The 26,889-nt window shown below is 49.7% G+C and overlaps 1 protein-coding gene across 2 annotated transcripts in view; it reads right to left on the reverse strand.

The window, feature by feature from the left end:
* CLCN7 (chloride voltage-gated channel 7) overlaps window positions 1–26,889 on the reverse strand; it is a 64,269-nt gene that overhangs the window by 23,035 nt on the left and 14,345 nt on the right. The window contains exons 2-14 of one of the 2 annotated variants that reach the window (XM_059716673.1): window positions 19,861–19,932; window positions 15,304–15,375; window positions 13,383–13,448; window positions 12,203–12,335; window positions 10,604–10,713; window positions 7,802–7,882; window positions 6,659–6,721; window positions 5,799–5,882; window positions 5,519–5,612; window positions 3,944–4,008; window positions 3,122–3,238; window positions 2,572–2,626; window positions 1,931–1,991 (exon numbers count right to left, since the gene is read on the reverse strand). In XM_059716673.1, coding sequence (XP_059572656.1) covers window positions 1,931–1,991; window positions 2,572–2,626; window positions 3,122–3,238; window positions 3,944–4,008; window positions 5,519–5,612; window positions 5,799–5,882; window positions 6,659–6,721; window positions 7,802–7,882; window positions 10,604–10,713; window positions 12,203–12,335; window positions 13,383–13,448; window positions 15,304–15,375; window positions 19,861–19,932 — 1,073 coding nt within the window. The remainder of the gene's footprint in view (window positions 1–1,930; window positions 1,992–2,571; window positions 2,627–3,121; window positions 3,239–3,943; window positions 4,009–5,518; window positions 5,613–5,798; window positions 5,883–6,658; window positions 6,722–7,801; window positions 7,883–10,603; window positions 10,714–12,202; window positions 12,336–13,382; window positions 13,449–15,303; window positions 15,376–19,860; window positions 19,933–26,889) is intronic. The other variant, XM_059716674.1, reaches the window with a different exon arrangement.

Below are 26,889 nucleotides of genomic sequence, written 5' to 3' on the forward strand. Positions count from 1 at the left end.
TCCCTTTCTTAAATATGGGTGCTATGCCCTTTTTTAGTCATCCTGGACCTGTCCTGATCACCATGAGTTTTCAAAGATGATAGCCAATGGCTCTGCAATCCCATCAGCCAACTCCCTCAGCACCCTTGGGTGCATCCCATACAGCCCTATGGACTTGTATCTATGTCCAGCTTTTCTAAACAGTCCCTAACCTGTTCTTTTGCCACTGTTGGCTGCTCACCTCCTCCCCAAACTGTGCTGCCTGGTGCAGTAGTTTGGGAGTTAACCTTGCCTGTGAAGGCTGAGGTGAAGAAGGCATTGAGCACTTCAGCCTTGTCTGCATCCTCTGTCACAAGGTAGCCTCCCCCATTCAGTAAGGGACCCGCACTTTCCCTGAGCCTCCTCTTGCTACTGCCACACTTGAAGAAACCCTTCCCATCCTTTGCTAACTGCAACTCCAATTGCACTTTGGCATTCCTGACTTCATCCCTGCAATGCTCTTATACTCCTCCCTATTTATTTGTCCAAGTTTCCACTTATAAGTTTCCTTTTTGTGACTTAGTTTACCAAAGAGTCCTTCTGGCATTCTTGTCTTCCTGCACATCAGGATGGTTTGTTCCTGCACTCTCAATAAGGCTTCTTTAAAGTACAGCCAGCTCTCCTGGACTCTTCCCTCTCTCAGACTGGCTTTCAAGGGATCCTGCCCATGAGTTCCCTGAGCGAGTCAAGGTCTACTTTTCCCCCGAAGTCCAGGGTTCTTACTCTGCTGCTCTCCTTCCTTCCTTTCCTCAGGATCCTGAACTCAATTGTCTTGTGGTCACTGCTGCCCAAGTTTCCATCCACTACTACATTCCCCACCAATTCCTCCCTGTCTGTAGGCAGCAGGTCAAGAAGAGCATGGCCACTCCAGCACTTGCACCAGGAAGCTGTCCCCAGTACTCTCCAAAAACTTCCTGAATTGCCTGTGCACTGCCGTACTGCCCTCCCAGCAGATATCAGCGTGAAGTCCCCCATGAGAACCAGGGCTTGCAAGTGGGAAACTTCCACTAGCTGTTCTAAGAAAGCCTTATCCACCACTTCCTCCTGGTCTGGTGGTCTATAGCAGACACCCATCACAACATCACCCTTGTTGCTCTCACCTCTGACCCTAACCCAGAGACTTTCAACAGGTCTATCTCGTTTCATACTGGAGCTCTGAGCAATCATATGGCTCTTTTACATAAAGTACAAATCCTCCTCTTCTTCCCTGCCTGTCCTTCCTGAACAGTTTGTACCCATCCATAACAGTGCTCCAGTCATGCAAGCTATCCTACCAAGTCTCTGTTATTCCAATCATATCATAACACAACAAACCTAATTCTGAGCCCTGAATCAAAAGTCTTTTTTGTCTCATGGGAATTTAGAAACAAAATGCTCTCTTCAAAAGAATACTGCTACGCAGGAAAAACAGTTAATAAACTGACAAGTTGACAGGATAATTTAATTAAATACTTATACAAGATATTCAAGGAGCAGCTGCTCAGTGGGAAACTGTCTCTCTGTAACCATATTTAAAAATATTTGAGGTTGATCAGCAAGCTATTGATTTGTACATATGTTGTAATAAAATCTCTCTTTCTGAAAGGATCATTGATTTATATAGTTGGGATTATGATGAAAGAAGAAGATTTATTTTGGGTCAGAGTGGAAGGGATGAACAAATGTGGATTTTTTTGTCCTTAAGAATGAATGGTTGATCACACATGGACAGTTGAAAACATGACATACATAACTGCTGGTTTTCTTGCTTTTGAGGGCTTGTACTCAGATGTGTCAGATTAGCCAACTGTCCCAGCTTAATTACTGATGCATCAGGGCACATCTCAAAGTCTTCTCATGTTCAGCTCTACAGGCCTCTGCCTGAACAGCACCAGTGCTAATACCAAGGGACTGAGTTTTATTTAGTTCTCACCTGATGCGGAACATGGTGAGCCAGTAATTCAAGGCATTGAACATTGCACCAAGAATTCCACCTGCAAATACAAGAGGGAAACATCTGCAAAACACCACAGACAGATCTGAGCAGTCACAGACATGATAGAGCTGGTTTGTTTAGTGACCACATGACAACACAGAGGAAGACAGAAACAACAAAAGCTACAAATGAAGTATGGGCTTCTAAATGTGTGCTGTGTCATGCCTGGTAGGTGGCATCTGAACAGAAATGTTTTATTAGATTATTCTTTACAGTTTATCTGTTCCAAACTTCCTTCTATAATTCACAGCCAGACACCCCCCCTGCCAGTTCTAAACACCACACTTTCTTCTTCCCCAGGCTTTCTGGAAGCCCTTGTCACACTCCAAATACTACCAAGAAACAGGGAAACACAGAATTAAAGAGTTTTCACCTTTACCCAGGAAAGTTAAATTTGTCCTGATAAACTAGTTACAGCCCTTGGAAGCCTTAAACAGGCTCAACAAAAGTCTTCTGCTTCAGTGTCTTTAATGGGTTTCTCATTCTCCTCAGGAGATGTAATGAGGACACTGTAAGATTCAGACAAGAAACAGGAGATGAACCAGACTATTTAAATTGAAAGAGTAGAACAATCTTACCAACCACTCCCATAACTATGAAGATTGGAATTTCCTGGATCGTGTATTCCATTTTCTGTAAACAAAGAAAAATAGGGGTTTGAGCTCCTTTGGCATGGCAGCAACATGAAAGCCAAGTCATCGTCTCTGCTCAAAGAACACCAACCTTCACAGCTGATGGCTGCAGAACTGTCACTGGAGAGCAAATGCTGCAGTGCAGCTGCTTGACCCAATACCCACATAACCTACACATTCCCTTGTGGAATCTGAGCCTGGAAGCAGCTGTAAAAGGACTCCTGCTTGCTTGGTTGAAGAGGTTCACAATTGGAGGTGTTGATCTTGGAACACCTGGTCTTTGCAGAACTCTGGCTGTCATGACACACCATGTAGTGAGCTTAATGCTTTCCAGAAAGACAGAGCTACCAGTACTCATCCCAGAACAAAACTTCTAGGGCAATGTTACCAATGGGGACAGCTAGCCCTGACTGTCTCAGTAACTTCTTAATGCCCAGAAGGGCAGGCATGGGCATAGGACATCCAGCACCCTGGTAGCACCCCTCCAATGCCTCACCTCATTATCAAACCTGCCGAAGTTGATAAGCCCTGGGTTAGAAAGGTCCCAGGCATTGCCATGGTAAACGCTCAGGACTGAGTTCAGTGTGAATGTAGAGATCATGGAGGCAAAGAACTATGGAGAGAAGGAACAGAGTGTCATAGCATAAGACAGACCACAACTCTTCCATCTCCATTGGTTACCTGACACCACACCCTCTACCTCTGCTTCACTCACTAAGGGCTCCCTGCCACTTCAACCCACCCTCTATGACATTCTTAGAGAGCTGTGTAGCAGGAGTCACTCGAGGGCTGGAGACAGCTAAGAAAAAATAGTTTTTGGGTATGCCTACCAAGGCACAGTGCCCAAATCCATGAATCTGTACACACCAGAAGTGCCATGGGGCAGGAGCCATGTCTTCCTTTGGAAATAGGGCAGAACCTCTTACCCATGCCAAAGATCCAGTGCTGCCTCCTATAGCTCCAGGCAGTTCCTTGGGAGGGGAAACATCAGCATTTTCCCTTCTGATCTCAGGCTTTGTGCCAAGAAAACTTTGCCCTAGATTCACTCTGCCATTTCATTCTGAATGGAGCACCAGCCACAAACCCAATCTCCAGGACACAGGGCAGAGCAGTTCTGCCCCTCCCCAGCCCAGGTAACCTGTGGGAAATGGGTAGCTGAAACTAAGGCTATGATGCCAAAAGCCAATTCAGAAGTTAGTGCTCAAGGAGCTGGTATTTTCCAAGTGCTAAGTGCCCACAGTCCCATGGCACCAGGTTCTGCATAAGCATGCAAGCAGACCTTGCCTCTTCCTCCTAACTTTGGGTTTCTGACACTTACAATTCTCCACGTCAAGAACTGATTCCAGAAGGAAGCTCCTTCTTCCAAGCTGAAGAGAACTCCCCCTGGGAACACAAAACACACCACCATTGCAAAAGGCTTGCTCAGTGACCTACAACCTCCTTCTTCAAGGACTACCATGGACCAGAGCTGTGCTACCAGTTGGAGCAACAGCCTTCACTTACAAGCTCTGCATATATGCAGTAAGCAAATCACATCTCACACACCAATTTGGGCATACAGAGAAAAGAACATAGCATGAAGACCTTTTGTACCCACTGTATGTATACTCTCAGCTATGGCTGACTGCAAAGGGGAGGGACTTGGTGGGGCTGACAGGCCTCTTATCCCTACTCAACCCAGGGCACATCACTCTTTGCTCCACCTAAGTTGTTTGGGACTCTTTTTTCAAGGCTCAAATTGAAGTCGGTGGAGGAGATGACTTCCTGAATAACACACATGTATTACGGCTGTATTTGTACTTCACAGCTCCCTGCCCTCCCACCTTATTTCTCAGGGGTTTACCTGAAAAATAAAAGAGGGAGTTGCCAGAGTATCAGATGTGATCTCAGCAGAAGCAAGCTGCCATGGTAAAGAACATTGTATTTTGCCACCCAGAGGACAGGGAAAGTTGGAGCCTGGGGAAAATGATTCAGTTCCAGCTCTATCCAAGCTCTGTAACAAGTATGGCAGGGGGAGATTTGAAAGTTGCAGTTTCAGAAACTGCTCAACAGGAAACAAGCAGCACCCAAAACTGCTGGTGGGGAAGGGGCTGCTGCCCAAGGTATATCAAGTGCAACCTACTTCCTCTAACAGAGGGAGGGACATGTGATCAACTGACAGTCTTCCCCTTGCCCCCACCGCAGTCACAGGAAAAACCTTAATTTTCTGACTGATCTTGTACTGATCACTGCCAGGCAGTCCCACCAGGGAGGGGTGGGTGGGTAAGTGGTGGGGAATGAAAATGTCTCCAAGAGTTTTCCAGCCTGCAAGGGAAAAACCATGGTTTCCCATGTTTTTCTCCTTTAAAGAAGAATCCATTTTTAAAGTTTGCTGGTCCACTTTTTAAATTTGTCCATAACCCTTTCATAAATTCTTGCGACTCACTTTTGGGTCGTGACCCACAGTCTGAGAAACACTGATCTAAATGCTAAAACTGGGTATCCCTTGAAGAGGTAGTTAACAATAGCATAGTGATGCAGACATCCCCTGCAGTGATGGGGTCAGCAGGGAATAGGGGACACTCTGTCGTTTAGCAGGGGTTACCAGAAATAATGGCCACAAACTGAAGGAGAACAGATTTAGATTGGACAAAAGGAAGAAATTCTTTATGGTAAGGGTTGCCAAAATATGTAATGGGCTTCCTACAGTTGTGATGCTTTCCCCTACCCTGGAGGTGTTCAAGAGGAGATCAGATAGGCATCTGGCTGGGGTTACTTAACCCCAGCACTCTTTCCTGCCTGGAGCAGGCGGTCAGACCCAATAATCTACCAGGTCCCTTCCGACTCTAGAAATCTATAGAAGGAGCTGGTCTGTGCATGAATATACAATAGCAGAAGAACCATGATGCTTTACCAACAGGGGCACCAAAAGCAGCCGAAACACCAGCAGCAGCTCCAGCCGAGACAAAATCCCTTTTCTCTGTGTCTCTGCGGAAGTATTCAAAGATCTGAAATGCAACAAAGGGGACTTTACCTCTGCACAAGTTGCTTAAAAGCGATTCAGACACAAAGAACTTGCAACAGAGAAACTGCGTATTGGGTCCAATGCACCCTTCTGGAGGAGGACTTGATAGCCACACCCCTTTCCCAGCATGCATGTGCTCACCACCCTCTTTTCAGGTGAACAAACTAACCTTGAAGTCACGCTTCAAAGATGTGGATCTTCCTTGTGAGATCCCAGCTGCAATGACTGCTCCAGAGTGAATCATTGGCCCTTCCTAAGAACAGAAAAGCAGACATTAGTCAAAAAGCCCATTTCTCCTTCAAGACCCTGGCTTGAGATGCTAGTATGTGCAGGGAACTAGCTCCTACCAGACTTGGACCCCAAGAACTTTGGCCACACTGAGGCTGAGAGTAGGAATATACTATTTCATTAGCCCTAGCTCCAGGAAAGGAAATATCCTCTCAGGAAATGCAAGCCTTATGGCAACCACCAAATTTCTAATTCTACAAGTGGTTTTTGAGACACTTCCAAGTTCAGATGTTCACAAACAAACCAGCATGCTGTCTGGAGCAGACAGCAAAAAGGTATGCTCACAAATGCAGCAATTAACAGGGAACCCTTGGACTCCAGTACACACACTTGCCATTTGTAATCACAGAAATTACATATATGACTGCACTTTTGCCTGCTAAGGTCCCAATAGGGCTCTATGGCAGGGCACCTTCTGGTACAGCAGGCAGCAATTTACAGGGTTCATCTCCTATAGGGCCTCTTGTAAGAGCCCAGCAAGGCCATGGGCTGCTATGCCCCTGCCTTCAGCCTTGTTCAGCACAGAATCTGGAGTCAAGGAAAACAATTCTCCCATGAAAACAGGGAGCTGCCCCTAAACACATGGCTGTGTATGACAGTGTAGTAATCTTGGGACACATGCAACAAGCAATATAGGAAGGGAGTGTGTGACACTGGGTGGTCATTGCACACTGACAGTGAGCCAAGATCACCCTGTGATGGAGGTTGATGAGAGTCCAGTTCTCTTCCTCAGCAGATTACCTTCCCCACAGCCAGGCCTCCAACCACTGAGAGAATCACTCCACAGACCTTAACCATCAGAGTCTGCAAAAAAAGGAAAGTCCTTTGCTACCACAGGAATCTGCAAGTCACTGGCCATGCTGGAGTGGGGGAGATGAGCAACAAAGACAATTTGATCTAGGGGGAGGAGGAAAAGCGCCTGGTTGCCTCAGCCATTCCTCACCTTCCCAGAGATCACAAGCAACAGGCAACAACTGAGGCAGGTACCCAGTACCTTTCTGGCTACAGGGGTGGGAATGAAAGATGTCAAAGACAAGCCCTTTGGCTCTTGACTGAGGGTCATTGCTCAGCCTGGAGCTGGCTTCTTAACCCCTTCCAGTACAAGTTGCCTTACAACAGCCTCTCTGACAGCTGAAATATAAACCCTTGTAGCAGCAGCCAGTAGAAATCCTGGCAGTAAAGGCCAGTAGTCCACTATGTCCAGGGACCAGCAAGTGCCCAGAGCAGGAAATCCCAGATGCCTCAAAGCCCTGCTGCCTACATAGAGGGTCCCATATACAGATACAGACAACACAATGACAGGAAGACCCTCCTCATCCTGTGTGCCATTTAGAGCTCAGTGTTAATGTAATCTCATGGGCCTGCTCACCTACAAAACTGTTCCCCCACTGTCAAAGCATGTATCCTACCCCCTCACCACCCCCTCCCCTAGATAAAGAGGCACTGACAATTCACCAGAGGGCCCAAAAGACTGCTGTAATTGCATGTTTTTTAATCAGAGGCACCTGGAGGTAAAATGGTCCCCAGGGTCACTCAAAATGCAGGGGATATAATCCAACTGCTGGAACCTGAGGACTCAACAGCTACCACTGCTTGTATGTGTTAGAAAAGAAAGAGTCCAGGGCTATTCTAGCAGAGCTGTGCCATGAACGCGCTCAGATCATGACAAGCATAAGGATGGGTGAATAGTGCCTAGCAGCCCTGGGACACCAGCACAGGAGTAGAAGGCCGCTGTGGAGGATGCCAGGAAGGCCCACCCAAATAACCATCTGCACTTACCCCCACCACACAGGGACAGGGAAATTCCCTAATTCAGGCTGGACTGGGGAAGTGCAGGAGTACTCTTGTCCCTGAGCCAAACCCCAACCTCCTGCCGCATTTTACCTTGAGCCGGACAACATGGGGAATCTTCACACCATTAAGGTAACACTTGATCTGGGGAATCCCACTGCCAGCTGCTACAGGCTGCAAGCAAAAGGAAAAGCATCAACATTCACCATTATGCAATGACTTCCATCATCCCACACAGAACCAAGCCTTGGGTACACCTCCTCAACTGCTGCAGTGCATTTCCCCCATGCAAAGACAAGGTAGATCATGAGGGGCAATGAGTGCCCTTCCCTTCAAGGAATCCTGCTCTCATAACCCCTTCTGATGGACCTAGGATGGGCCCTGGGCAGCTGGAAGCTCTTTTCTTAGACGCAAACTTGCAGTCACAGCATTGTTCTGTGGAAAGATTCTGGTGCCATCTCCACAGCAGCTTTAAAAGCAACATCTTAATTGACCTCAGGCAGAACTAGATTCACTAGCCTGAAAGCAAACAGGCAACAAGCTGAGTAGGCTGAGCTGGCTTGGTCCATAATGGATGCATGACTATTTCTTTTTGGAAAAGATGCCAAGAAGCCAGGCTCTCTCCCAGGAGCTATTCTTCCAAGCTAACCCCAGAGAGAGTACAGACCCCCTGGCTGAGGAGTGGAATAGGGGCAGCACTGTAGGTTACCATTTCCATTGTTTCCCTCTACAGCACAGGACGAGTTCTGTGCTTTAGAGGACAGTGAAGGCTTAACAGAAAAAAGGCTTTGCTAGACTCAACTGCTGCTTGATGGTGTGTGGGAGTTCCTTAATTGGGTATTGAGTATTGGTCATTAAGAACTATACCACCACTTTTCGCTCAGGCCATTCTGGAGAAGGGTGTACAAAGAGCAGAATGAGAGCTGATACAAGCATGCAGCACTCGGATCACAGATTCATAGAGAAATAGGGCTGGAAGGGACCTCCATGAATCTAGTCCAACCCCCTGCCCAAGGCAGGATCATAACTATCCAAACCATCCTATACAAATCCACTGTCCAACCTCATAGCAAAAACTACAGTCAACCCTGCCACAACACAGCCTGCTGCAGGTAAAGCAGGGGGACCCCAGTGACCAAATTATTGCTTCTGTAAAGATTGTTAATATACACTCAAGAAATCCTAGAAAGAGGACCATGTTTGTTCCTGTTAGCATTCTGCCTCTTCAGAAGGCTACTGCAATGGGAAGAGTGGGCCTCCCTCTTTAGAAGGAACAGGGTATTTCTTAAACCTCCTCACAAAGCAAAGTTGGGCTAATGCAGAGCAAAACATGGTCCCATCCAACTCAGTTAATGTATCACCAACCTGATAAAAAATTTTTGAGACTGCTCATTTGCCTTGTTACTGGTCAATTTGTTACCTTGGTAAAGCAATAATGCATGCTCGATAAAAACCCTTGACTTTTGATGTCTTCCATTTATATCAACAGCATTTTTTCTACCTAAGGTTTTCACAGATTCACTGAAGTTTAGGGCTGGAAGGGACCTTGTGAGATCACTGGATCCAGCCCCCCCTGCTCTAGGCAGCAAAGACTGCTGGGGTCAAATAACCCCAGCAAGGTGTGCATCCAGTCTCTTTTTGAAGATCTCCAGGGTAGGTGCCTTGCACCACCCCCTGACTGAAGTGTATTCCAGAGTCTGGTCACATAAACCGTAAAGAAGCTTTTCCTTATATCCAGTCTGGAACTTCCTTCTAGGAGTGTATGACCATTGCACTTCTGGTTTTCCCCTGGGGCGCTGTGGTGAATAGTTGTTCATCTGGTCCCTGATACTCCCTGCCGATATATTTGTAAGTTGCCACCAAATTCCCATGAAGTCTTCTCTTTTCTAGGCTGAACAGTCCCATATCTGTTAGCCTTTCCTCATATGCTTGCTCTTCAGGCCTCAAGTCATAAGAGTGGCTCTTTTCTGGACTCTCTCAAGCTTCTCCACATCCTTCTTGAAGTGTGGCACCCAGAACTGGATGCACTACTCCAGCTGCAGCCTCACCAATGCCGAGAAGAGTGGGAGAATAACTTCCTTAGTTTTGCTTGAATGCTGAAGTATATAGGCAATTTAGAAGTGCAGTGTGAGTCCAGAGCAAGTATAAATGAGCACAGGTTTAAGAAGTCAATGGAGCAGCACCTATTTATATCAATTTAGGATTAGATTTAGAGTCCCTATTACTGTTGCTGCTCTGCAGAGCCTCCTCCAAGACACCTGGTTACCTATGCTTCCAACATCTGCTAGATTTCTCCTACCAGAATTCTCAACAGCCACCATTAATGGCTGTGTGCAGTTAGCAAAGTTAGGGCTGAGCTAGAAAACAGCATCGTCCTACTTTAATACTGTCATCTGAGCATTATTTAATGAGAAAACCCTGTGTCACAGCCCTGAGCCAGTACTGCCATGTGCTCAGCCACAGAGGAACCAGGAGCAGAAAGAGCAAAAATAAATCAATATCCATCATCTTCACATATTTTCCTATGAAAATACAGCAGCTCCTCAAATCAGTATAATAATCCCTCAAAGAAATTTAATCAGCTGGCAATTCCATAGTCAAGATGGTTCTGCATCAGTTACAGGAAGACTTGTAATTCCATTCAGCTGTTCAGAGTGGAAAGCTTTTCAGGCCCAGTTATTTTGTGATGTTTCATGCTCCAGCAGGGGAAGCAGAACAGAGCAGACAGGGAGGTGCCAGAGCTGACAACAGCATCACAGGAAATGGTGACTTCTTATTCCTTGAGCAGAATTTGGAACAGAACATCAAACTTGGTGAATCTGCACATTCAACCACAGAGACAGCACAGGGGGAGCACAAAGAGCCACCTATGTGCAGCAAGTTTTGAACTCTTACCTCTATGAAAGCAACAATGATGGAGCCAACCATCACCACGCTGGAGTTCAGTGTCGCCCAGAGTAACAGGGAGAAAGACAGGCCCCCCTTCTCGGTGAACTTGTCAATATCTGGTAGGGTCAGTTAAGGAAGTTCTGTCACATTTAAATGTATTGCTCAGGAAGTGGCAGGCAGCAGGCAAAGTGTTAAAGGATTTCCACACTGCAGCAAATACGTTTTTACAAGGTTTAATCGAGTGAGCAGGCAACTCAGCTGGCAAGTTCTGTATTACTTTCACTAGCGCCAAACATCAGTCCCTCCTTGTCTGGGGGCCTCTCCCCCAACTGAACAGTACAGGACATCTCTTATGGTCCAGATGTTAAACTGTTGCAACAGAAAATGTTAAGACTTTAATTTCACATCAAAACAGAAAGACCACTTTGACGAGGGCTAGGTGTAGGCTGCTCTGGGTGGGGCTGGGCCCCATGCAGAACACTGGGACCAGCCATGGGCTAGATCCAATCAACTGGCAGGCACCACCCCCAGGTACTGGATCCAATCAGTTGGTGGGCTGAATCTGGCCCCTGGGCCATATTTTACCCACCCCTGACCTAGAGGCACCAGCCAAGACAGGGCACCCCACTGTGCTGAGCAGATGTAGTAAAGGGGCATTTCCTGTCCAAGGAGTATGAGATCCAAGCAGCCAGCACAGGCAACGGGGTGTGTGCAGGCACTGGAAACTGAGATTAAGCAACTCAACTGAAGGTGCATGAGTTAAGTTAGACCCTTGCCTCTCTCTCCAACCCGGAGTTGAGCTAAACTCTACAGGCCCACTCCTCTTTGAGCCAGACAGAAGGGACAGAAAATAGCTAGGACATTTTGACAGTTTTTCATTAAAAAACAAAAAAATAGCTGTATTTGGAAGTCCAAAGAGTTCCAGCTCCGGGCAGAAGTACATTTCAGCAAGTCTTGCCACAACTCCAGCTCATGCACAGGGGGCTGGTCTGCAGGGCACAGGGCCACAGTCTTGACAGTCACCATACAAAACTAAACCATAACACTTTAGCATCCAACAGCCACAACAGGGTTTTTAATATAGAACATCTGAACATGCCAAAAATAGGTAGACTGGCAGGTCTGAGGAGGACACTAATAAATTTGAACTTGCCTTGCTCCAACACTGGCCTTCAGCTTTCAGGTCAATTTCCCATTGCTCTCTTGGACCCATCAGCCCTATGACACAAGGTCAGACTTCACAAGAGTTAACAGGAGCAGGAGCTGCTACCAGATGGAGGCCATGCTCCACGCAGTAAGGCCACTGGAAGGAAACTCCCTTCCAGACCAGGATTACAAGGGAACAGAGTACTTAAGAGTAGCAAAGTGCATTCTCAGATCTCACCAGAGATGCGGGCCTTATGGTAGAGGTGCTTCATTTTAAGCTTTACCTATGGTTGCTGCAGAACCACCAACTATTTCATTTTCCCAACTGCTTTGACTGCTCTCCCAGCCCCTCACTTCTTCTCATGAAGATCCCTGCCCTGCCCCCTCCATAGCTGCCCCAGTACCACTCACTCCCCAAGTCCACAGACAAAGCACACCTGGCAGAAGCCAGAAGGATACTGTCTTTCACCACTTTGTACTTCAGCCCAGCCAGCTTCTCCACCACAATATCGATGAAACAGGCGACAAGGCCAGTGAGAATCCCAATCATGCCACAGATGACCCAGCGTTTGATCTCCACTGTTTGAAATGCCTGCAAGAGACATCAGACTCTTAGTCCTTGGAATGCTCATGAGAGAGTACGCACTAACCATCCAAATATCCACTGTGGGCAGGACATGTTAGAAATGCCTCAGACCTGGGGACTTCACACATACACTCAGTGGTATTCCCACAGAAATGGCTTGCCCATAGAGGAAGCTTCTTTTAGCAGAGGATGTACTTCTGATTCACATAACAGCATGCTGTTTCCTATTCCACTACTAACACATTTAAGCATTTTGTTTCCATAGCTAACACAACCAAGGAGTTAAGAGTCAGGTGTCCCATGAAAAGTATCTTCTATTGCACTGCCTGCACAGAGTTACTTGTGGGTGCAAGGACCAAGGCCTAACTTGCCAGTATGTGCCCACATCACATTCTGTTTGGAATGGAATTTCCACAGTCTGTGGTACAGGTACAAAGAAATTATTTTGCCTTTTGCAGCACCCTCGCTCTCTGAAGTTTCCCCCTTTACTCCTGGGTGCTGCAGCAGGCCTACCAGCTTCTCACACAGGCTATGTCTGATGTACTTAGAGAATCTAGGCATTTTCCCCTCCATTGGGCTATTTACACTTCCCCCCCTTGTTTCCTGCCAACACATCCCCTGTCATGGCACATGGTTCTTATTGATCTCTCCTGGGTTTGGGATCATATCCAGATAACAGTGTCATCACTTTGTAAGTCTGGGTTTTTAATTCGTTTTGTGTACATACCCCCTTCTACGCTTGGATTCACTGGGGCAGCTTGCTGCCGCCCCTCCTTGAGGGTGTTGTCATTTGTCTGTGTGTGCACCTCAGTAAGAGACAGCTGAGGAGCAAACTCCTGTCCAATGGTAGCACCACACAGAGGTTAACCTGCATGTGGGTTCAGGGGGTAATTTGTTTTCATAAGCAGTTGGTTAAGCTCTTGAGAAATTGTTTCTTTCTCCCTATCCTGCAGTGGCATTTGACCAGATTGCACTGTAGGAGGTGAGATCAGATCCTCAGCCCAGGACTGTGAGCACACAGTTTACTCAGAACTAGGGTACTGGCACGCTCACCGCATGGTTTATTCTCCTTTCCTCTTCCAAAAACAACTGATTTTCACTGTTGTCATAATCCAGGCTCTAGATTCAGGAGAACAGAGAGGTGGTTATTAGCCAACATGTGGAAGAAAAGGGAGCCTTCAGCTCTGTTCCACCCTCCCCAACACAATATACCTCATCCTGACTGTGCCACATACCCCCTATCATGTTATGGTCTAACTCCATTTCTCCACCTCTTGCCCTTTCGAATCTCACTGATTACTTTGGAAACAGGCATCTTGCTACCCTGTAAGGCAGTGGTCACCAACCTGGGGATCCCGATTGACAGGTAGATCCCGGAGCCTCTTTGGGCAAACCCTGCGCTGGTGGGACAGCTGGGCACGCACACATGCACACACCCGCTGCCTTCAGCCCCAGCAGGTCAATCTGTGGGGTGGGAGCCAGATCAAGGCCCCCACGGTGAGTGACTGACTGTGCAGCCCAGCCAGAAGCAGCGGAAGGTAAATGGGGCCCCAGCCCAGCTGAGTGGTGGGAGGATTGGAGCCTGGCCAGGCACAGCTCAGCTCAGCAGTGGAGACTCATGTGGGGGTGCCCCTGGAAAGATCTGGTTGTCCAGGGGCACATGCGGGGTGGGGGGGCCTGGAGGAGGCCGTGGGGATCCATTCCCCTCCCCCACCTGTGCTCTAGGAGCACAGGTGGTGGAGGGGTGGGGCACAGGTCCCCAGGGCCTCCATCGAGCTGCATCCAGCAGCAGGAGCCCCCTGCCCCTGCCACACACCCCTGAATGACCAGGTCTTCCCAGACCCAACCAGGCTGGTTCCCGATTCCACTTCTGTGCTGCTGCTGCGCTGAGCCACAGCCACCTGGCAGCTAAATGAATGTGGCACTGGGCCCCAGCCCGGCCGGGTCTGGGACTCTCCACGGCCCAGGTGGGCATGGGGGTGGGGGGCCTCCCGCCACTGGGCACAGCCTTGAGGAGGCCTTGGGGGTCCATGCCCCCCTGACCTGTGCTCCAGACGCAGCAGGCAACCCTCAGCAGCAGCAGCCTCCTCCCCAAGTATAGGTGGGGGGGGCATGGGCCCCTGAGGTCTCTGGAGCATAGGTGGGGGGGCACGGGCCCCCAGGGCCTCTGCCAAGCTGCACACAGCAAGAGCCTCTCCCCAACCCACACGCCCCTAGACCATGGAGAATCCCAGATCCGGCTGGGCCAGGGCCCAACGCAACCTTAATCTGGCCACTGGGCAGACGCGGCTCAGCACAGCCACAGCACAGAAGTGGGATTGGGCCCTGGCCCAGCCCAGCCAGGTCTGGGACACTCCACAGACTGGGGGAGAGGAGGGAGGGGTGAGGCAGGGGGGTGTGATAGATCCCTTTGCTACTAAAAGATGATATTCACCATAAAAAGGTTGGAGACCACTGCTGTAAGGACTTCCTACCCCCACACCATGAGGCCAATCCCCATGATGAGTTTTCCATCCCACCATTTTATAATCCCCCACCAAATCACCTCCTGCTGTCCCCAGCTCCCCTTGTGCACTCATGGCAAAAACAACTGTTCATGGCAAACAACTGTTCACCAAGGCTCCCTGGGGGAAACATAGAAACAACAGCCACAAACTCCTAGAAGATAGTTTCAGGCTGAACATTAGGAAAAGCTTCTTTACAACTAAGGTGTCCAGACTATGGAACAAGCTCCCCCCAGAGGTGGTACAATCATCTACCCTAGAGGTCTTCAAGAGAAGACTGGACAGTCACCTGGCTGGGGTCGTCTGACCCCAGATATCTTTCCTGCTCATGCAGGGGGCTGGACCCGATGATCCTTCGGGGTCCCTTCCAGCCCTATGATTCTATGGCCTGGACACCAACAGCTTTCAGATCACTGAGAATCAGGTGTTTAAGTGGCAGGTAACATGGTTATGCTGAACTGAGCGCTCACCTCATATTTAAGAGAGAGGAGTTTCTCGTTGTGAGGAATCTCATTGGGAAACTGGTGAGGGACCTCTGTTTCCTAGAGGACAAAGGAGTACACATTAGATTGACCAGGACATGGTCTAAACTGTTCCCATAAAGCAGATATAGCTCCCCATCTCTGGCTGCCAATGGAGGATCACTAGGCTGGTCAGAACGCCCTCAGCTCTTGCTTAAAGCTGTTATTCCCCAGACATGCATTTGGATCACATTATTAAAACATGGCCTCTTCTCCTCAACCTTAGCTGTCACCTGTAGTAGGGTAGCTTTTCCAAATGTTCGTTCAGGGAGTTGTCAGTTGGCTGGTATTTTAACTGAAAACTATGACTAGAGACTAATCTCAAATTGGCAGCCTGGACGATATCTGAAGCAGCCTCTCTACAGCTATTGCCTCAATTGGCTCTAGACAGGATCAAACCACAATAATTCCCTAAGCAGATATAGGCTCCTGGAAAGGATACAAAGAACATACTTTGGAGATGACCTAGTCCAGCTGGATTTCCAGCAGAAATCAAGAGGAGGCAGAAGCAGCAAAACAGTGAGGGCACCAAGACCTTTCTCTCCATGTAAACTGGAAGAATGTTTTCTCTGCTGCAGTCAGACACAACCCATATGATAAGTCTATGTAACTGCAAGCTTTTGTTGATTACTGTACATCAAACAGAAGGCGACCTTCCACCTCCTGCATAAACCCCTGTTCTGAGACACCCATTAAATCAGAAGAGAAAAACAGTAAAACCCCCATGCTCACTGGTAGCAGGACAGTAACACAATAAGACCTACCAATGTAAGAAGCAGCTGGGAGAGCTTTAAAATATAACAAATGTCACCTGGTTCAGGAAGATCCAGGGCTTGATTCCGTATATAATGTAGCAGGGAAAAGCTTCCCTCCTTCGCATGAGGCTGCCTTTGCCTACCTAAATGTCACAGGCTGGGGCTAGAAAAGTGCTGATTGTGGGGGCGTGTTCAGATCTGCAAATGTTAAGCAGGAGGTGAGAGCACAGCACTATCCTGGCTGCACATTCACATGAACTGATGCTTGTGTGAGCTAGAGCCTGTAGCTAGATGACCTGGATTGGGGGTGGGGGGTAGGGGGGTGTCTCAGGAACAATGCAAGCCTTTGTGGTCTCAATATGTTTATAGATCATTGACTGTGACCTTATTCTGAGGTACTTAAGCAGCAAGCAAAGGTTGGAGGCAGCACTCTAGCAATGCTTGGCTCAGTGTAATCGTATTCCCAGACCCTCAGCCATAGAATGAAGCTGGCTCCCAACTACAGTGCAGAGGGACAAGAAATAGGGGTGATCCATTTAGCTGAGGGAATAAAGGACAGAATCTGCTTCCATGGATTCTGGCACAGCCCCTTGCAGGTTACCCATACAACACATGTAGCTACTTCCATGAGACTGGATGCCACCACAGGAACGAGACTCTGCATGAGTCTGGCAGCCTATGAAGAGCTGGAGAAAAGAATTCAGCCATGAAAGCTGTTCTGCCAGGTCTGCACCCCACTAGGATCTGCCTTGTGATCCACACTATTGACTACCCCCAAGATTAAGTCAGGAGACGGGGCTTTCCTCCCAGAAACAGCTTAAAATTCCTAGCAAGAAAGGTTACTAGATTTAGGAGTCTCCAGTTGTCTTCTGGTATTCATGCCTCGAGGAAGGAGGCTACATTTTCAGCCTTTTATCAGCAAATGAGAGGGCTAGAAACAAAAACAACGACTAACTGCAAGCAGAATCTGATGTATTCACATGACTCCAGGAGCTGGGGTAGGAACAGCTACATAATGCAGGAGTTGGGGCATAGACAGAAAAACTGAGACCATCTCAAACAGGCTCAATGCGCTCTCTGGGAGCATGCCCTATGGGGCCGCAGAAAAGTCCCAGCAAAACAAAAGGTCTTTAAAAGAATAGTCAAGTTTTCTACCTGGGTCATGGAGTCCAAGAACATTTTCCTTCTGCAGAGGCAGGGACCAGACAGATGACTCCCCAACACACACCATTTGACCTACCTCAGGGGTGGCCAACTTGAAGCACATGTGCCACAAGTGACATACAACAGACTGAGGAGGCAGCACAATGGGAGATGGAGCAGGGAACAGAAAGCAGAGCAGCAGGTGGAGCAGAAAGCAGAAGAGAAGATGGAGCAGGAGAAAGGGGTCAGAGTGGCATGCTGGGAAGGCACAGGGCTATTTTGTGGTACACCTACCAAATAAGGTTGGTGCCAAATGACCTCACTAAGACAGCAAGCATCCATTTGGTAGAGAGAGAAATTACAGCAGGGTCTATTAACCAACATCCTGCTGGCTTTTCTTGGTCCCGCAAATCCCAGGCCAGCATGGGCAGAGAACATGTAACACTGCCCCAAAGGAGGAAAAGCCACAGAAGGCAAGCGCAATCATGACCTTGCTCTCTGCTTCCTCTCCCTAGAGGGGCAGAGCATGGGAGAGGCTGCACTGGAGCATGGACAACTGTGGCTAAGCTCTCTCAGGACAGAAGTGGTGGGGACATGGGCTTCAAGATAGACTAACTGCCCAGGTACCCAAAGTCCTGGGTGGCTGTGTGTAGCCAGCACTGCTTCATTTTCCTTGCTACTGGCATTGCTGAGCTAGCCAAGTTTACCCTGTTAGTCACTATCCTGCCTGTGCTGCACTTGTACCTCCAGCTCCTGTGCTGACTTAGCACTGGTCTCTAGCCCAGGGGTGGGCAAAATATGGCCTGTGGGCCAGATCCAGCCCGCGAGGCCATTCTATCTGGCCCGTGGGACCCCTAAAAAAATTAGAAAATTAATATCCATCTGCCCTTGGTTCCTGTAAAAAAATGACAGGAACAAAGGGCAGTACGACCCAAGGGAAACCCGGCAGGCTCCCACAACATCAGGGCCCGCCCAGCCCCACCCCCCCAGCCAGAAGCCCCAGCTGGGACTTCTGGCCTGGGATCACGTAGCTGCCCCACGCTGGAACTGCAGGTGAGGGGCAAAGGAGTGGGGAAAGGCAAGGGAGGGCCCCAGGCAGGGAAGGAGCCTGGGAAAAAGTGGCCCGGGGAAAAGCTGAGAGCAGGTGAGGGAAGTGGACCCTCGCCCGCCCCATGGCCAGTGCCCCAGCACGTAAGCTCTGGGCAGGCAGCAGCAGCCAACACTGCCCAACGCAGCAAGAGGGGGGGGACCGCAGCTGCTACTGCCGCGTGCAGCCCCAACGGGCGAGCCTGGAGCCGGCTCAGGGCCTAGCCTGGCAGCAGGGTCAAGTTACAAGCTGGTGCTGAGCGCAGGGAAAAGTGGCCCCTCGCTTGCCCCGCACTGTAGCCGCTTGCAGCCCTCATGGGGCTGCCTCTGCCTGCTCCAGACAGCCCCACGCAGGCTGTGAGCAGCTGCAGCTGGGCACGCCGGCCATGGGGCAGGTGAGGGGTTGCTTGTCCCTGCGCTTAGCACCAGCTCGTTTCCCGCCAGCAAACAGGGAGTCGGCACTGTGCGCTGCCTCCCACCTGTACCACAGGGCTGGATAGGCACTGGGAGCGAGCGGGTGCAGGAGCACAGGCCCTGCACCAGTGTCCCAGGGCCAGCGCCAGCAGGGCCCAGAGCAGGGCGGCAGGAGTACAGGGTCTTGGCTGGCAGGGGCTCTATAAAGCCAGACCAGCTTCCTGCTCTCCCTGCTGGTGCAGCCCAGCCCAGCTTCACAGACCCCTGCCAGCCTGCACCCTGCTCTGGGGCCCACCAGCACTGGCCCTGGGACACTGGTCCCAAGATGGTAAGCAGGGGCGGGGCACCTGTCAAAGGGTGGGGCTACCCATGAGGTCCTTGACAGCCTGCCAAAACTGGGTAAGCGGCCCTCTGTCCAAAATAATTGCCAGCCCCTGCTCCACTCTGCAATGAGGTGAAGCAAAGGGAAATTTCACTCAGCAGGCAGCCAGCATCCTGGCTCATGGCATGTATGGCGCACTGAAGTGGCTACAAGCCACAGAATAGCAGACACTGGACCCAAAATAGCAACTGGTGGCTGTTCCCCTCTTGCCCTTGACATGGGCCCACAGATCCCAGGCACCACTGACAGCCTCAGCAGGGACCTTTCCTGTGTATAAACACATGGGACAGTTCCCAGGCCCCTGCTCTGGGTAACATGTGGGCTGGGAGGGAGGAAATGGTCTTTATTTTTTTGACACACACAAAAGTCTTTCATTTTTTAAAGGTAATTTTTCCAAAACATCATTATCAGATAGGCCCCAAATTTTCCTAGAGACATTACCTCTGGCAGGAGTTCCCACATGGCAATTTCTAGGCAGAAGCAGGGTGTGCATGTGTGTAGGGGAGGATGGGGGGGAATTGGGAACAGGCGGATGAGATCAAAAGTAACAAGACAGGATTGCAAAGAGAAGAACTACACCCTGCACTGATTGCTGGATTTCCAATAGGGCCATAATACTGCTTTGGGAAGGGAGCCACCTCCCACATCAAGGCAACCACCTACAGACTCCTGGACAACTGTGGGTTGCTCTCACAATAACTGCTCATTCCTTTTTGTGCCACTCACCAGCTCATGTGCATCATCATCAAGATCGACATTGCTCAGCTGCCCAATGCGTAAAAAAGAGGAGTGGGTGAACTGAGAAGAAAATGGAAAATTAATTAAATGCATGAACATTCCACAGCTCAGCAAGCCCTGTACCAGACAGGGAAGAACTACTAACCCCACCTTCCCCTGCTCTACACCTCCCCTCCCTAGTGTGGAATCCTGAAGTAAGGAAAGCAAGGCAGCAAGCAATCAGCCTTCCCTATGATGCTGCAAACAGCCCAATTAATGCATCCCATCCCACGTCTCACGTTCCTATTGCTGTGCTCTACGTAAATGTACAGTGTTAGTGGTCTCAGAGCCCTACATATAGGTCACCCTATTGTTTTTGCTGCAATATACACGAGTCCTGGGAACAGCTTCTATTCAGGCCAGGTCTTCCTTACTCTAAGCTGGACAGCTGGAGTGTGGGAACCACACCTAGCAGACTGACCGGATCCCTGCCCCCCATTCCAAATTTGGTCTTATTCGTGTGTAGAGCCTCCAATCAAAGTGCTACAAAATGAATATGTGCCAGCTGCAATCTACTCGGAGTTAGGCAACATGGCTGCAATCCTTAACTGGGAAGAGTCTGCCTCCCCACTCCGGGCAAACTTAACCAGCAATTGTTGTTTTGAAATGGCTGTTTCCGCTACAGGCTGCCATGCTGAAAACAGTTTCTTTGCAAAGGGAGAGTGCTCAGCAGAAGGGCATACTCAGAAGCCCAGCAGAAAGAGCCAGAGCATACACTTCTGGTTGTACAATCTTCCAAGCTGTCTCTACAAGAAGGAAGGAGCATGGCTCCTTCTAGGAAATCCCCAGCTAGGTATGTAGGCAACAACCCCTCCCCAATAACAGCTGCTCCAAGCTCTGCTGACACTAATCTCCCTTGGGAAGCAGCTGTTTCTTGCTAGGAGTCTGTGCAGAGCCCAGCATGAGACAAGCCTAGGCACCATTTCACTATGAATGTCAATCACATTATTTTCCTATTTCAGCTAGTGCTTCACACCACCCTATTACAAGGATCCTGCCCAGACAGAGGGAGAGCAGCCCAGGTCCATACGTATTAAAGGGAAAGACTAGGCACACTTCCCAAGCCCAGCAGGGCTGAAGGCATATTCTTCAACCATCAAGACATGGAGGCTTTGCTATATAAAACCTGAAGCAGAGGTAAAAGTAAGAGGGAGGGCAACACCAGGCCCAGCCCTTTCCTGGAGTTCTGGCAATATGTCATGAGTGGAGGTTTCAGAGGTGCCTCATCTCCACCCTTCAGCCAGGCAATAGTTACTCTGTCTGCTTTGGAGGTACAGACACCTCCCAGCAGCCATGGCAGGGCTTCTCTGTGTCATGTAGAGTTGGAAGGGCCAAGTACTTGGGCCTACACTGGGACCAACTCTAACAATGCACGCTGACATACTGCAAGAGGCTTCCCTCTCCCACCAGCTCCCAGACTGAAGCCCAGGCAGAGAACTACTTGATGTAGCTCATGCTTGGGTGCACTCTTCATGCTCATTCACTATAACAAGCAGGTAAGGAAAGACCCTCTGCCAGGCAATAGTTAGAGCATTGCAGCCAGGATAAACCAATTTCATGGAAACTTTCTCAGGACCAGGGTCTGGGCCTGGGCCTTGTAGTTCTGAGCTGCCCAAGTAACTAATTGTTCCTTCCACAGATTTTACCCCTCTAATCCGCCACAAGTACACCCACTCCAGCATTAGGGCTTACAGCTCACACCTCAGCTAAAAGGCTTTTCCTGATTTAAACTCCATAGCACAGCTCCAAGTGAGCTATACCTTCAAGTGAAGTAGTGACTACTAGGGCTGCGCAAAATTTCGCCACCAGTTTCGTCTCGACGCTGTTTCAACCTCAAAACAGCAAAATCAAAAAGAAACACAGAGCTTCAAAACAGCCTCAAAATGAAACAAGGCAGGTCAAAACATTTTGAGTTTTGAAGCTCAAGCTGGGCTTGCCTGCACTAGGGAAAGAGAAACTAAAGTAAGGAGAGGGAGGAGGAAGGGGGTGGGGGGGGGAGTGCTCTCATTATTGACTGTGTAGCTGGCCAGTGACTGTCACCCTTCCCTGAGGTCCCTTCCAATCCCAGTGCTCTGGGGGTGGGATGGAAAACCTGCATAAAAAGCAGCATTGTTTGAACTGCCCTCCTTTCTGCCTTGGTGTCAGTTAGTGAGCTGTATGTTCCAGCAGCTAGGCGCCAGACAACTACGGCTAGCAGCACTGATCTTCTAAAGCAGTACTTCTCAAACTATCTGATGTGGTGGACCGACAATTTTTTTTCCAGTGGGCCAGGGACTGGTGCCCGGTTCAGCCGGTGGCAGCAACTGCGTGTAACAGCGCTACACAAATGCGCGACCGGCTGTTACTTTCTCTTTCCTCACCTCGCACAGTGTGACGTCACCTGGAGTGTTGGAACGTACGAACTGTGGCGCTATAACATATCAACGTTATGCTTCTGAAAAAATATTTCTTTCTTTCCTGGCAACTCGCTGCAGACCGGTGACCGGTGGCTTGCCAGTCTGTGGACCACCACTTAGGGAATCCTTTAAAACAGTGCTTCTCAACTTGCTAGCAAGAGGGATTTCAGATTCAGAATACCTTTTTCTTTGAGGCTCTTTTATTTTATTATAATCATTGATTCATTCTTTTGAATTCTATAATTATATTGGATAGGATTACTGTAGGATTTAATTTATATAGGAAGCAAAATAGATTTATATTTTATTTCTATACATTTAAAGCTATGCAGCATACATTATAGAATTTATATAGGGACAAAGCCATATTTCTATTTGCTTTATACATTTCTTATTTGCACCACACACCTACCAATGCTCTTGCAGCCACACTTTTGAATTTATACAGGGACTAAGCCATATACTTGCCGTTTAACATTTCTTATTTGCATGAGACATGAAACACCATGAAGCATGGTGGAAAGGCAGGTAGCCACACTGGCCAGCCTTCAGGGAGGGGCAGAAGAGGGGGTAGAGGAAGAGCTCTAAGTTCCCCACCAACCAAACTGAGACGCAGCCTCTTTCCTCCAACTAAAAGGGATGAGATTTCTACAAGCAGCAAGAAGAGGGGAGCAGTGCCACTGTCACTGCCTGTGCCCAAGACTGCATCCCTCTACATGCACCAAGCATAACCCGCCCCCACCACCACCATGATGTCAAAAACAAGCAGCAGCACCAGCATCAGTACAGCAGCCTAATCCACCCCTATTTCACTTCCCATGCTGAGACTTCCAGTGCCAGAGGAAAAGCTGACGCTGGATCTGGATTTCAGTGTCCTAGCAAGGGAAATTCTGGGTAAGGAGGGGGAAGTCAACTGAGTTTGTGCTTGACACCCCTCAAGTTTCTCCTAGAGCCAGGTCTCCTTCCCCAGAAGGCACTTCAAAGGAGATTGATGTAAAGGTGGAGGCAAGCGGCTCGGCTGAGTTCGCTCCTCCTCTTGCTGTGCCTCTGTCTGCTGAAGAGGAGGAGGAAAGTGCAGCAGCATCCACAGATGCACCCACACCCCAGAAGCGAGTGGGTAGCATGGTCTGGGATCATTTTGAGCTCGCAGATGATCCCACGTATGCTATCTGCCTGCACTGCCAAGCCAAAACCAGATGGGCAAGGGAACAAAACATATGAGCACCATGGGGATACTGATGCATCTCTGCAGGCACTACCCCCTTGGTCTTGCTCCTCCTCAAACTGGCACCAGTGGGAGTGTGCCCAAAGGGAAGTCCCCCTCTCACTCCAAAGCCCTCATCCCCCCAAAGCAGAGGCAAGGCACCATGGAGCAGCGTGGGAAAGACGGACAGAAAGGGAGGCATGTTCCAAAGGCAAGCGAGCTGACCCAGAGCATTGGGGAGATGCTTACTGTCGATGGCCAGCCATTCTCCCTAGCTGAGCGCCCAGTTCAGGTGGCTCATGGCGCTCGCGGCCCCATCATACCAAGTACCCACATGCACCACCTTCAGTAGGACAGTGGTGACATCCCTGTATGAGGAATGCACGGAGTACTTGAGGGAGGACCTGCACAAGGCAGGTCCGCAGGTGGCCTTACATTCACCTAGGACGCCTGGAGCAGCCGGGGTGGAGATCATGTCCACCTCTCCCTCACAGGGCATTGGTGTGACCAGTAAAGCTGTTGGTGGGGTCTCCTTCAAGCCGAGGTGATGGATGAGTCCCACACTGCAACAGAGATAACGGGAGCCATGAACTACTTGGCGCAGAGCTGGCTCGCTGGGCAAGACAAGCTCACCCACCAGTTCATGGTCACTGACAATGGGGCTAATATGGTCTAGGTGGTCCATGATGCCAACTTTGTTGGCATCCACTGTGTGGCACACAAGTTGCACCTTGTTGTCAGGGACACCTTGGAGGTTGACAGGGCTGCCGGTGACAGCACCAGTACCACTAGCAAGCTAATTTAAAAAAGCAGGAAGGTGGGAGACTACTTCCACCGGAGCATCAAGGTAGGCAAGATGCTGCAGGATAAACAAATAGAGCTGAACTTCCTGCAGCACAAAAATCATGCAGGATGTGGAAACTCAGTGGAACTCCACATATCTGATGCTCAAGAGGCTGGTGGAGCGATAGATGGCCATCCATGAGATGACCTTGCTCAGGGAGATCAGGATCAGCAGCCCCCTGAACAGAGCTGAATGGGATACCAGCTCCCAGATCTTGGTGGTCCCCAAGCCCTTCCTCGAGGCCACTGAAAGCCTCAGTGCTGCTGATGCCCTCCTTAGCCAGGTGATCCCCATAGTGAGAGAACTTCAAAGCCAAATGGAGAGCTTCCAGGGGATCAATGTTCCTGGCTGGGGCAAGCCACTGTTACCAGAGGTGCAGGCACTGGTGAGGCGGCTGAAGGAGGGCATCAGGAAATGACTTGATCCCTTGCAGTCCAGTACAATCCACGTGCTGGCCGCCATGTGTGACCCAAGGGCGAAGGGCACTGTATGCAGCAGCCAAACACTGAATCAGTGGATGGAGGCACTGGTAAAGAAAGTCAGGGAGGAAGAACAGCAGAGGCGGGGGGACATGGAACAGGGGGATCCACTGTCCCATGCTAGTATGCCGTCCACCAGCCAGTCTTGTCCTCCACCAGAGGTGCTGCCAATATGGGCTAAGGGCATAGCTTCTATGGTGGGGTCCAGAGCCACCAGACCCCACCATCAGGCAGGTAGTGCTCACACCTTGGTGGCCGCTTATCTTGCTGAGGATGTGGAGCTGCTGCCATACAACCCCTTGGCCTACTGGGCAAGCCGCAGCCAGATGTGGCCAAATCTGGCCACAGTTGCCCATGAGCACCTGTCACGTCCACTGACCAGTGTTCCGAGAGAGGGAGTGTTCAGCATCGCCGGTGATGTAGTGACACCCCACTGCACCTCCTTGGATCATGCTTTGGTGGAGCAGCTAGTGTTCCTGAAGGTGAACCTCCCACTGCTGGGGTACTCCAAGTTCCATGTACAGATGGAGTAAGTGCCCCCCTCCTCACTCTGTCCATACCTATTTCCTTTTTTCATTTTTTAAAAACCAGTTACTGCCCCAATGTCAGAGCTGGAAGGGGCACTCACTGTATCACCAGCCAGCAGGGGAAGAACATGTCTCTGCTGAGCTCGCTCCCATGCCAGGATGAACTTGGAGGTATGGGCTGAAGCTATAGAGGAAGAGGCCCCAGGTCCTGGGCATGACCACTAAAACTGCACCCTGCTAGGGTAGGGAGGCCTGGTGGGACTTCTGGCAGCACAGCAGCCCTGTAAATGCCAGGACCAATGATCCCCTGGTGAAAGGTGGGTAGGAGGCGCCATAACCGCCAGCGAACGCATGCATGCAGACAGTTCTGGCTGCGGGGGAGTAGCAGCAGCACAGGCAAAAGTGCAGAGGTACCTAGGGAGTCAGACATCTGGCAGGTTGCAGTGTGCTAGAATTCCACTGCCTATATTGAGTCTATGAGTTTCTGTACCTGTGAGGCTGAAAAAGTGAAGTTCATAGGCCTGGCTGTAAAAAGTGGTTTGTAAATTCCCTTTCAGGATCAGGGCTGAGAGACTGGAGACAGAGTGGTTTTTTGGTGAGGAATGTGCCCCCACAGGTAGTTGGATATTGTTGTCTTTGATAGGTTCTGGTGTGCAGTTTGCGGTAGTACTGGAGATTATTGTCAGGTTTTGTGTTTTGAGCTGTAGGAAGTTGGCTTGAGTTCTGGTGATGAGGTTAGGTGCTTGTTTGAATTTACAACCACTTTTCAGAGCTGGGCCTATGAACTTCACTTCATCAGCCTCCTGGGTAGAAGGTACAGAAACTCATGGACTCTATAGGCAGTGGAATTCTGACACACTGTGACCTGCTGGACATCTGACTCCCTAGGTAACTCTGCAATTTTACCTAGTTTCATAGTAAGTAGGGTCAGAAGGGCGCTGAGCAGATCATCAAGTCCAACCCGCTGCCATAGGCAGGAAAGAACGCTGGGGTCAAACAACCCCAGCTAGGTGATTATCTACCCTCCTTTTGAAGGTCCCCAGGGTAGGATCGAACACCACTTCCCTTGGAAGTTGGTTCCAGCTCCTAGCCGCCCTGACTGTGAAGTAGTGCCTCCCAATATCTAGCCTGAATCTACTCTCAGTCAACTTATGGCCGCTATTCCTTGTTACTCCTGGTAGTGCTCAGGGGAACAGGGACTCTCCCATGGCCTGCTGGTCCCCCTTGGCCAGTTTATAGACAGCCACTAGATCCTCTCTCAGCCTTCTCTTGTGGAGGCTGAACAGGTTCTGGTCCCATGTCCTCCCCTTGTAGGACCTGCCTTGTTGCCCCCCGATCATGCAGTGGTCCTCCTTTGGACCCTCTCCATGTTGTCCACGTCTCTCCTGAAGTGCGGCGCCCAGAACTGGACACAGTACTCCGACTGTGGCCTGACCAGTGTCGCATAGAGGGGGAGGATCACCTCCTTGGACCTGCTCGTGATGCATCTGTGGATGCATGACAAGATGCAGTTAGCCTTCCTGACCGT

The sequence above is a fragment of the Alligator mississippiensis genome, chromosome 13, assembly GCF_030867095.1.
Source record: "Alligator mississippiensis isolate rAllMis1 chromosome 13, rAllMis1, whole genome shotgun sequence".
In the NCBI taxonomy this organism is placed as follows: Eukaryota; Metazoa; Chordata; order Crocodylia; family Alligatoridae; genus Alligator; species Alligator mississippiensis.